This window comes from Cucurbita pepo, chromosome LG06, assembly GCF_002806865.2.
Source record: "Cucurbita pepo subsp. pepo cultivar mu-cu-16 chromosome LG06, ASM280686v2, whole genome shotgun sequence".
Lineage (NCBI taxonomy): Eukaryota > Viridiplantae > Streptophyta > Magnoliopsida > Cucurbitales > Cucurbitaceae > Cucurbita > Cucurbita pepo.
Window position 1 is genome coordinate 2,178,426 of NC_036643.1, and position 11,349 is coordinate 2,189,774.

The window sequence follows — 11,349 nt, forward strand, 5'->3', positions numbered from 1 at the left end:
AAAATTACATATATACATAAAAAACTTCACTCAAATTTCAAAATTTGACCCCAAAAAACCTACCCCAGGTAAATATTTACTGATGGTTCACGGGTTTTAAAATTTTTTCATTTCGATAACTTAAGGTAAAATAAAGTTATATCCTTATGTTCGTGATAATGAATATTTACTAATGGATTTATTTATGTTGGATGATGAAAGTCCAATCGAATGATCATGAGTTTATAAACAAAAAATACTCTCTCCACTAATACGAAGCCTTTCGGGGAAACCCAAATCAAAACCATGAGGACTCATGCTCAAAGTGAACAATATCATACCATTGTGGAAAGTCGTATTCGTCTAACAGTTTAACTTCTGATGAATCAAGAGACTTATCGATCAACAATCAACTAATTGATCAATGATATAAAATTAATCGACTAATTGATAGACCATATACTTTTCCTCCTAATGTTATGTATTTAGACAAATAAAGCTTCAAAACACCATATACTTTGAATTCTAGAGGTTTTGAAAGGGGCAGTAAAAAAAAAAAAAAAAATAAAAAAATAAAAAAAAGGATAAAAGTTTGAACTTTACCCATAATGCTTCAAGTACCTATAGTCATGTCAGTACTAACATAGGTTTGCACTTTACCCGTTCCAAAATCCTATGCAGCAGACTTGAAATGAAACTCATCTATGGTGGAATATATCAAACCTTCATCTTCAAGAGACCTTATGGAGTTACTGAAAACAAAAAACAAAATAATTAAAGAGTTAATTGCAACCATTATAGGAAGGGAGGTGGAGGAAGGAGAAGGCATACAGTATTTTCTCCATTGGAATCTTCAGTTGTTGGGAAAGTTCATCTCTGTGTATCCCTCTTTCTTTGGCACTGCAAATGGCGAATTTTGGAATATATTCGAACTATAATTACTAAATTTAAATAATCAACGATAGACGAATTAAAATATAAAACCAAATTTATATTTCCACGTAACTTCACCGTGGTACATATTGTCTACTTTGAGCATAAGCTCTCGTAACTTTACTTTTAGTTTACCCAAAAGGCCTCGTATCAATGAAGATGCATTTGTTCCTTATAAACCCATAAACAATTTCTTATTAGCAGACGTGGGACTACTCTCTCAATAATCCTCAACAATACCGTCCGTATTTAGGAACCAATAAATCTCTCAAGGACACTATTTTTGAACCGTACAATCCTAAGGTCATACCTTGTCCCCTTATTATTGGGCCAAGGGGCAACTGGGTGTGGGTGTCTATGTAACCAATAATCAGAAGTGACCTGTGACTAAAAGTCAACCACCGACCTAACGTCTTGTTTGCTATTCACAGAGGGTTAACAAGTACTATGTATGACTCATAGTCACATCTGATGGATGGAATTCAATTCTTTAAATGTAAAAACCACCTTGTTTCCGGACAGAAGTCAAGCTCAAGTCAATCTCATATAGGATAATGCAGAGTAACCAGCCAGCAAATAAAATAATCCAGAAAGGAAAAGGAAATTTTGGTTTGGGACAACTTACACGCTGGAGGGCAGCTGAAGATAGTCGAGGATCAAGTCATCACAATTCTTCTTAACATCAACAGTGTGCTGCTCAGATGGCTGCAAAAACAAATTAGATTTGAATCCCAGTTGAATAATTAAGTACTGTGGTAATTTTTCAACGTAAGAACCCTCGAAAATGATATGATATTGTTCACTTCGCGCATAAACCACGACACATAATTTCGTGCAAAATTTCACATGACCATTAATAATCGTGGTTAGCCTCTTACTAGTACTGAAGATGCTGTCGGATATCCACTCGAGCCATTCTGCATTGGAGTCTTCACAATTGAATCCGAGGATAGGAACTGTGTCGATCCAACTCCATTGAGATTCTAGCAGTTTAAACACAAATGAATTGAGAATTCTGGTATTCATTAATAACTATTTCAATCATAAAAAATATTACAGTTAGAAGCGCAGCTATCAAGTCAGCTCCAGCAACCAGTACCTGTAACTTGGAATTCCGCAAGTGCTCATGTATGCATTCGATAAAGTGGAAGGTAATTTCATCAAAATTTGTAATAGGCCTGACAAAACATATACTAACCAAGTTCATCATCTTTTTAATCGGTCAAATATACAACAGGAACAGAAAATTGTGCATTGGACGGTTTCCAACACCCCAATAATTACTTCATGAAAGAAGGCAAAGTGAGCGGTTAATGCCATTTCAGAAAATTTCTCAAATCCATTGAAAAACAAGCTTGAGAATTTCAAATATCAACTTCGCCCACCCCTAGCAAATATTGTTCTCTTTGGACTTTGCCTTTCAAGTTTTCAAAGTTTTTAAAACGCGTATGTTAGAAAGAGGTTTCCACGCCCTTATAAGAAATATTTTGTTCCCCTCTCAAACCGAGGTGGGCTCTCACAATTACTCTGCTAGGACACATTCCTCGAGACCTTCAACAATCTTACGAGTATAATGAATAAAATGGTCGGCTTCACTTGTTTGTAAGATGTGAATAAAACCGGCCTATTGGTACCGATCCTACCCATTTCTGCTTAGGCTCTTCGTTCCTTGATGCCAATAACAAGTTCCTCTCTCCATAACCGTCAAACAGAACTCAAGGACATTGTACAACAGTTCCTCAGTATTCTACCTACAAATCAAGTAGACTCTATGCTGCTATTTATTTTAGAACTCAAGAATCAATGACCCTATTGAACAGATCCTACATAAGGTGGTATATTTGCTGCTATTTTTTATAACAGTGAAGTAATACATATATGGCATTGACCTACATCAACTTGTTTAATTCGCAATCCTTAAGTTTCAATATGAAAAGAGAACAGACTGTAAGTTAAGTAAATGATAGCGTAATATGTAAAACATTTAACTTCAAAGAAGTACCCAAACGCGTGAAAATAGATTGAAGAGACTATAAACATCATACCTTACAGAGAATGCAAATATTTGCTTGTTACTTTGGAATATTTTCAAATGCCCATTCACCCGTATATACATTCCATCTCTGTGCCAAAAGAAAAATCAAAGGAAGAGTCATTAAGACAACTATAGTATTTGTCATCACAAGAAAATCAAATAAACAAGAACTTACAGTATTTCATCCATTTGCTTGGTGTCGAAAGTGTCGTTTACCCTGAAATTTTTTTGACACGCATTCTTTAGTAATATGAGCTACACAACCCGAATAAAGATCGAGTTTAAAGGTTTAGGACGATTGCAACTGCAACAGTATACCATCTTTTGCAGCCAATTCTTCCTGTTCCATCATCTACAATAAATGTGATGTCCGTATTCCTTTCAGCTTTCTCAGAGACCTTCCCAACGATTGTAACCTTTTTCCAATAACTAAAATGTCAGTATTTACAACAAAGAGAGCTAATTCATAGTCTGTGTGCAGAGCTAATCAGATGAAAAGACAAGGATCGGTTGAAACCTAAAAACTACAATACACCCACAACTTCCATCATATGAAATGGGTTCAATGTCCAATTATGAAATCCTTGGAAAAAGGGCCCTATTTTTTTTTTTAGTGGAAATGTTCCGTACTAATGGATTCAGTTCCGAAGAAAAGTTGTTCATTTTTCGGAGTCTCGAAGGAGCGTGGAAACACATAAAAACTCTGGAATGGAAATAGAAAAGAGATGTAACTCCATTTCCGAATACTACCAGAAATACACATACACAAACGATCAAATCTGGATAAGCCAGTCAGGAATACGTTCATCAACACGGCCTTTTAAGAAATGATAGCTTTCATGAAGGGAAAAGTTACATGTTACTTTTACATTAACATTTACTCTATATATGAAAATATATGGTCGAACACTTTTTACACATTGCAGTGATTTCCGCTAACATAATGCCTATACTCCTTTTCGGTCAAAGGTAGAAGAATCCACTAGCGACTGAACCACAGAAAAGAAACCTAAGAATTTAGTTTATGGAAAGCTTTATGGAAAGAGGCCCAAAATCAATGGAAAACGTGAATAACTCTAGTGAACAAGAAAGTATTACTACATTGACAGATAACATTAACATACGTTTGATTCAGTACTGCAATTTATTGTCATTATTTGTAAAAAAATACTCTGTAACAGTGTNTATAATGAATAAAATGGTCGGCTTCACTTGTTTGTAAGATGTGAATAAAACCGGCCTATTGGTACCGATCCTACCCATTTCTGCTTAGGCTCTTCGTTCCTTGATGCCAATAACAAGTTCCTCTCTCCATAACCGTCAAACAGAACTCAAGGACATTGTACAACAGTTCCTCAGTATTCTACCTACAAATCAAGTAGACTCTATGCTGCTATTTATTTTAGAACTCAAGAATCAATGACCCTATTGAACAGATCCTACATAAGGTGGTATATTTGCTGCTATTTTTTATAACAGTGAAGTAATACATATATGGCATTGACCTACATCAACTTGTTTAATTCGCAATCCTTAAGTTTCAATATGAAAAGAGAACAGACTGTAAGTTAAGTAAATGATAGCGTAATATGTAAAACATTTAACTTCAAAGAAGTACCCAAACGCGTGAAAATAGATTGAAGAGACTATAAACATCATACCTTACAGAGAATGCAAATATTTGCTTGTTACTTTGGAATATTTTCAAATGCCCATTCACCCGTATATACATTCCATCTCTGTGCCAAAAGAAAAATCAAAGGAAGAGTCATTAAGACAACTATAGTATTTGTCATCACAAGAAAATCAAATAAACAAGAACTTACAGTATTTCATCCATTTGCTTGGTGTCGAAAGTGTCGTTTACCCTGAAATTTTTTTGACACGCATTCTTTAGTAATATGAGCTACACAACCCGAATAAAGATCGAGTTTAAAGGTTTAGGACGATTGCAACTGCAACAGTATACCATCTTTTGCAGCCAATTCTTCCTGTTCCATCATCTACAATAAATGTGATGTCCGTATTCCTTTCAGCTTTCTCAGAGACCTTCCCAACGATTGTAACCTTTTTCCAATAACTAAAATGTCAGTATTTACAACAAAGAGAGCTAATTCATAGTCTGTGTGCAGAGCTAATCAGATGAAAAGACAAGGATCGGTTGAAACCTAAAAACTACAATACACCCACAACTTCCATCATATGAAATGGGTTCAATGTCCAATTATGAAATCCTTGGAAAAAGGGCCCTATTTTTTTTTTTAGTGGAAATGTTCCGTACTAATGGATTCAGTTCCGAAGAAAAGTTGTTCATTTTTCGGAGTCTCGAAGGAGCGTGGAAACACATAAAAACTCTGGAATGGAAATAGAAAAGAGATGTAACTCCATTTCCGAATACTACCAGAAATACACATACACAAACGATCAAATCTGGATAAGCCAGTCAGGAATACGTTCATCAACACGGCCTTTTAAGAAATGATAGCTTTCATGAAGGGAAAAGTTACATGTTACTTTTACATTAACATTTACTCTATATATGAAAATATATGGTCGAACACTTTTTACACATTGCAGTGATTTCCGCTAACATAATGCCTATACTCCTTTTCGGTCAAAGGTAGAAGAATCCACTAGCGACTGAACCACAGAAAAGAAACCTAAGAATTTAGTTTATGGAAAGCTTTATGGAAAGAGGCCCAAAATCAATGGAAAACGTGAATAACTCTAGTGAACAAGAAAGTATTACTACATTGACAGATAACATTAACATACGTTTGATTCAGTACTGCAATTTATTGTCATTATTTGTAAAAAAATACTCTGTAACAGTGTTTAAAAGTGAGAAAGAAGAGAGGAAGTATACATTTGTAATGTCAACGCCGTTGATTGCGAAGTTGGCCTTCTCTTCGCCAGAATGGGAAGCTTCGCTTATCTGTTTTACAGTTGCCGGAACCAGGCCCGGCGTGTCTCGATTCTGCATGGAAGAATTCAAAATGTATGAAAATGTATGAAAATGGAAAATAGTAGAAATCGTAACAAACAGTCATCAATTGCCATCTTATTCACGGTTTCCGCTAGTGCTTGATCCAGTATCATAAATTCGACAAGAAAAAAAAATTGTCTACAGCCGAAAATAACAGGATGAAACAAATGAATTTGATCCTGATTCTACACTTTTAACACCGTTTCGATCATCGTTCCGGCGATAAAAAAGCGATTTAGGTTTGCACTTTTGCTCTCGCCGGATCCAAGCTATCCAACAACTTTAAGGAGTACTGATACCTCGAGAACCATTTCTATCTCTTAATTTCAAAAACATGCTCTCATCAAACAGAAATTTAGAAGTTATAGCATCGACTAACCTTCGCCGAAGAAGAGTCATTGGTCTGAGAAAACGTAAATCCACTGCCGGAATCAAACTGGCTGCTAGAGAACATTCTTTAAAACCCTGTGATTAACAACTCGATCAACAATCAACAACGGAAAGCGGGTGAAGAATTGCTATGCAATTATGAACTTATGAAGTAGAAGCTTTTCGTTTTCCCGCCACTGATTCTCAGATTTCCCGCCCGATCTTGCGAGCGGCAATGTCGATGAGCTGCAAAGCCCACAGAGCCCAATCTCTCGGTCCATCCAAATTTATCGCATATACCTTTTTATTTTAAAACAAAATAAAAAATAAGTTTTTATTTATTTATTTATTTATTTGGATAAAAAAGCATGTTTGGTAATTTTATTTTTATTTATTATATAGTGAAATTTAATTTTTTAAAATGAATTTTCAAATAAATTTAATTTTTATAAAATGAATTTTTAAAAATTTACATCTTATATTATTTTGTTTCTATTTATTTAAAACAATATTTTGTATTTTTTAAAATCATAAATGGGAACATAATATAAGAAACTTTATTTTTTTTATTTAAAAATTTATATATAATTTTATAAAATATTTTTAAATTAATAAACAATAAAAATAGTTTGATAATTTTTTCTCGATGCAAATATTAAGTCAAATATAATGAAAAAAAAAAGAGTATTTTTTATTTTATTATTGAATTTATATTTATTTTATAATAAAAATTATTAATTTTTTTTTAATATAGAATTTTACTAATCATAATTACAAATTTGTATTAACCTAATTTACTCGATTTGCTGATTTGGGCTTAAAATGGGCTGGGTCTCTGGCCCAACAACAACCTCACAGGCCCAATAAATAATGGAATATGGGCCCTGACCCGCTAACAAAGTGGGCTTTCGGACCATACCTTTATAAATAGTCTTTTGTTTTGTTTTTTTTTTNTTTTTTTTTTTTTTTTTTTTTTTTTTTTTTTTTTTTTTTTTTTTTTTTCACATCCAGCCGATGGGGGAAAATGTGTAGAAGAAGAGGAGCCTGAATTTGAAGCTGGAGCTCTCGTATGCCTGTATCGATACATGAAGATTCTCTGATTGCTTGTCTTCTCCAGTAAACCCTAATTCTTAGGGCGTTACCTTTCTTGCGATTATTTATCGAAAATTGGGAAATGGAAACACGCGATTCCTTTTTCGTTGTGTGTAGTTTTGTCTGAAGAACAGATTCTACAAGTTTTACAGGGTAAAGTCGGATAAATTTTCGATTCGGCTGATTTTAACTTATTGCTACGCGGCGTAGCTTCGTTCAGGTGAAGAATGGGGAAATGTATATGCAGCTCATGATCAGAGTTGGAAGTGATTTTCATACATTTGGTTGCTTGCTTGAAGTTGCGAAGGCGGTGATTGTTATCTGATTCGCCATCCGAGGAAGATTCTTGCATGATGAAGTAGCTAAATTATCATCTCAGAACGTATCGTATAATTAAGGTAGCCTAGATTTCGTCCCATGTCGGAATTTCAGGATTGGATTGAATGTTTATATATATATAATAACAACCGGTAGCTCTGACATACATCTATCTTCCTTCCTTGCTAGAACAATGCCTCGTAAGGTGAGCTACGGGTTGGATTTCGATGAAGATTACGACGAGTACGACGATTATGATTATTACGACAATGACTTCGACGTAGAAGAAAAAGGCAGGGAACTTCTCTCTCTGACAACATTTCATTTTAGTATCTTCCACAACTCCTTCTACATTTTTTTTTTTTTGAATTTAGCTATTTGAAGTAATAATATAGACTAAATGACTTGTGGAGCATTGCCGCCATGTAATCAATTAAAATGAAGGGTGGAAAGATGATTGGCGAGCAGTGATTTGGTGATGAACAGTAGTTTAACTCTTGGCCCCTTATTTGGACGGGCTATAGTAAGCACAGCCTGCAATAAATTTCGAGTACACCGGTGTTGGTCCTATTCTGAATTGTCGTTTTTGCAATACGATCATATGGTGATATTTTGTTGCTTTTCTGTCTTACCAAATGTTTGGGTTTTGTTTACGATAACAGAGAAGACACCTGAGGCTAAGGAAGGAACAAAGGGGCACAAGCTTTGGCGATGCCCGATCTGCACTTACGACAATGAAGACAGTTTTACTGCTTGTGATATATGTGGAGTTCTGCGCATCCCTTTGGTCAACGACAGAAATAATCGCGATGATGGAACAGGTACTTAATCACACATTGTTAACATGATTTTGTTCACTATTTAAAGGGAAACAAGTGATATATAAATGGATTCCACTGCTTTTGTTATGGCTGAGTTTTGTGCTATTTCGCTTATGGTCGTTCTTTCATTCATTATTCTCCCTTTTTTTCCCTCTTTGCATTCAGTATTCCACTTTTCAGAATTAAGATTTGTCGTATTAGGTAAAGGAATCAGCATTTGGTTTGATTTTGGAAGCTCCAAGAGAACTTGAATATTACTTCTTTTAATTTTTTGGATTGTTAAAAACTTCCCTTGCCTAGCTCATTCACCTTTCATAGATTAGATCTCTTTCATGCAGTTGAGAACAATTGCAAAGACTCTGGAGTATCCAAAATGGCCAAGTCTCTCTTTGCATCGTCACCAAATCAGATACCCAAAAGGGAAGTAAAATTTCAAGAGCAGAACGATAAATTTTTGGAGGAGAGAGAAGATAACATCCTCAAGATTGGGAATATCCGGGGCCATTTGCATGAAGTCCATAATGCTTCTAGTACCTATAGTCATGTCCGTACTAATATAGGTTTGCACTTTACCCATTGTTTTAGTAAGATGTGGATCCACAAAATTAGAGCAAGTTGTTTTGTGGTCTGCTTCTTCACTATCTAGAGCCAGAATGATGTTGTTTAATATTTCTAAGCAATGATGAAATCGAAAACGATACCTATTGCTCCCTTGAAGACATCCAAAAAATAATTGCAAAATACTTCTGATCTACAAGTAATCACTCTAAGATATCTTCAAGTAACTATTCAAAGATATCTTTTCTTTGCTAAACAACATCTTCAGTTCATGACTGCATTAGATTATCTAACCTCATTCATGTGGAATTATACAGTCCCTTTCAAGTTTGATATTCCATCCCCAGATGATGTGGTTTCTAAGGGATTGCGTTCCTCCAAAGTTGATTTAAAAGGTATACTTTGGTGGCTGCAGATTTTGTTGTTGCTTTAGTAATAGTTGAGAAGCAAAAATTAAATTGCTATTTAACCAAGAGAAAGCAACAAAACCATGGACCTACATTTAAAAGATTTGCTGTGTGTGCATCTGTCAAAAACATCTGATAGATGTGAAAATCTTTTTACTTTGAAGAACATGAGGGATATCTTGATCTATTGGTTTAAAGGTTCAAGTTAATTACTTTAAGCATCTTTTCTTAGTGTCCAGTCCCGAAGTAATTGGGTGTCAGGGAAGTGAGTGATAGGTTAAGACCCCTTTATCAAAAACGTACTGCAAGGGGTGGGTTTACCTGCCTATATGTCAAAAAGTTCTATTATTGCATCTTTATCCTACATTCATTCGCAGGGGAAAATTGTATGTTCTGTAGTTTTTTATGTAGTAAAGTAAAGCTTTTACTGTGTTTTGTGATCCTTTATTGTGAGTCTAGTTGTAACCTTTTGGCCGTTTTCCTACAGTCTTCTTGAATGACTAGGACAAATTTACCTCTAGTATGCATTCTCCAAAGAAATTCTTATTCCGTTCTCTTAGATGATTGATTACTCCCCACTGCTCAATTTGGTTCTGTTCTAAAGTCTTTCTGGATCCTTTATTTTCAAGTTCAAAAGCAGTTCATTCCTTCTGCGATTGATAGATCTGGATTATTTATTATTTAACTTATTTTGGAGATGATGAAAGTGGAATTAAAATACCATTGTTGTCAATTTTGTTTGATCATTTCCATTACTCAATCATCACAACATACTTGCTGACATCCAATGTACCACAATATTTTGACATTTTTGTTATTCATGTTATATTAGGAGTACATCGATCAATCAATGGTAAAATTAGGCTTTAAAATGTGTCATCTAGTGGTTGGTTTTGGCTGCCAACTTGAACTTGGTTTCAGTTAGAAGGATGAATTTTCTGTTCCAATGTTTCTATTTCCGTGGTTGGTTATTCAGTCTACCTGTATCTCGATTAAGTAATAGATATCTTTGGAATTTCTGCTCCTAATGTTACCATCTGAAAAAAGTCTGCTTTCTGATGATTCACCATTTTCTAGCAGTCAGCCACAACGACTTCAACTCTTCAATATTATCTTCAGACGTCACTAAGAAGTGTGAAAATAATGAAGTATTGGCTTCAAAAGGTGCACATAGCTCGTCTGCTGTATTGCCGACGGGCAAATTAGGAAGTGTAGGAAATACACAGTTGAGTACCAAAAGTTCAGACAACTGGGGCACAACAATTGGAAAAATTACAGTGGTCACTGAAGAGCACAATACGTCAATTAGTGTAACGAAAAATTCACGATCACGTGATAACAGGTCATCAAGCACTTCCACATCAAAATCAGCAGGCAAATTTGACAGCATGGATGAGAGCAGTAACCCTTCTGTGGAGCGGGAAAAGCCCCAAGGTCTTGCCGGTAGTTTGAACAACATGGTTCTAAATGTCAAATCTGCCTATGCAAATTATATTAGTGGGCTAGGAAAAACATCAAATGTGCCTTACAAGGTTGATAAATGGATGCTACCTGATAAAGCTGTAGATACTTTGACTCAGCTGAATCTTGCTATAGTAAGTCTACATATATCCGTGCAGTCTCGTGAATAATTTTGAAGTATCTTTTTAAGCCTTTTATCAATTTATAGAAAGGCCTATGAATACTATTTTTTTTAACATTTTGCAGGTTGGTCATGTTGATTCTGGAAAATCTACTCTCTCAGGAAGACTTCTGCACTTATTGGGACGTGTAACCCAGAAAGAAATGCACAAATATGAAAAAGAAGCAAAGTCCTTGGTAAAAAAAAAAAAAAAAAAAAAAAAAAATTGG

The 11,349-nt window shown here is 34.9% G+C and overlaps 2 protein-coding genes across 9 annotated transcripts in view; one reads left to right on the top strand and one right to left on the bottom strand.

The window, feature by feature from the left end:
* Nucleotides 1–324: 324 nt before the first annotated feature.
* On the bottom strand, nucleotides 325–6,540 carry LOC111796694 (replication protein A 32 kDa subunit A-like). Its single transcript, XM_023679432.1, has 10 exons — nucleotides 6,313–6,540; nucleotides 5,814–5,924; nucleotides 4,917–5,014; nucleotides 4,774–4,815; nucleotides 4,609–4,686; nucleotides 2,012–2,090; nucleotides 1,791–1,895; nucleotides 1,538–1,617; nucleotides 811–879; nucleotides 325–731 (listed from the first exon to the last, which is right to left on the bottom strand). The coding sequence occupies exons 1-10, from the start codon at nucleotides 6,385–6,387 to the stop codon at nucleotides 653–655; spliced, it is 816 nt and encodes a 271-aa protein (XP_023535200.1). The 5' UTR covers nucleotides 6,388–6,540; the 3' UTR covers nucleotides 325–652.
* Nucleotides 6,541–7,298: 758 nt separating this feature from the next.
* LOC111797024 (HBS1-like protein) overlaps nucleotides 7,299–11,349 on the top strand; it is a 6,530-nt gene continuing 2,479 nt past the window's right edge. The window contains exons 1-7 of one of the 8 annotated variants that reach the window (XM_023679873.1): nucleotides 7,299–7,792; nucleotides 7,902–8,005; nucleotides 8,375–8,533; nucleotides 8,857–9,093; nucleotides 9,409–9,486; nucleotides 10,576–11,093; nucleotides 11,206–11,316. In XM_023679873.1, the coding sequence (XP_023535641.1) occupies nucleotides 7,906–8,005; nucleotides 8,375–8,533; nucleotides 8,857–9,093; nucleotides 9,409–9,486; nucleotides 10,576–11,093; nucleotides 11,206–11,316 (1,203 nt within the window). In that variant the 5' untranslated portion in view covers nucleotides 7,299–7,792; nucleotides 7,902–7,905. The remainder of the gene's footprint in view (nucleotides 7,793–7,901; nucleotides 8,006–8,374; nucleotides 8,534–8,856; nucleotides 9,094–9,408; nucleotides 9,487–10,575; nucleotides 11,094–11,205; nucleotides 11,317–11,349) is intronic. The other 7 variants (XM_023679875.1, XM_023679876.1, XM_023679877.1 and 4 more) reach the window with 7 other exon arrangements.

Excerpts from the sequence above, each read along its gene's own strand:
- LOC111796694 (XM_023679432.1), bottom strand. The coding sequence starts at position 6,387 with ATGTTCTCTAGCAGCCAGTTTGATTCCGGCAGTGGATTTACGTTTTCT. Across the intron at positions 5,925-6,312 it reads ATGACTCTTCTTCGGCGAAG|AATCGAGACACGCCGGGCCT; the intron begins GTTAGTCGATGC and ends TCTTCCATGCAG. Across the intron at positions 4,816-4,916 it reads AGAATTGGCTGCAAAAGATG|GGTAAACGACACTTTCGACA; the intron begins GTATACTGTTGC and ends AAAAAATTTCAG.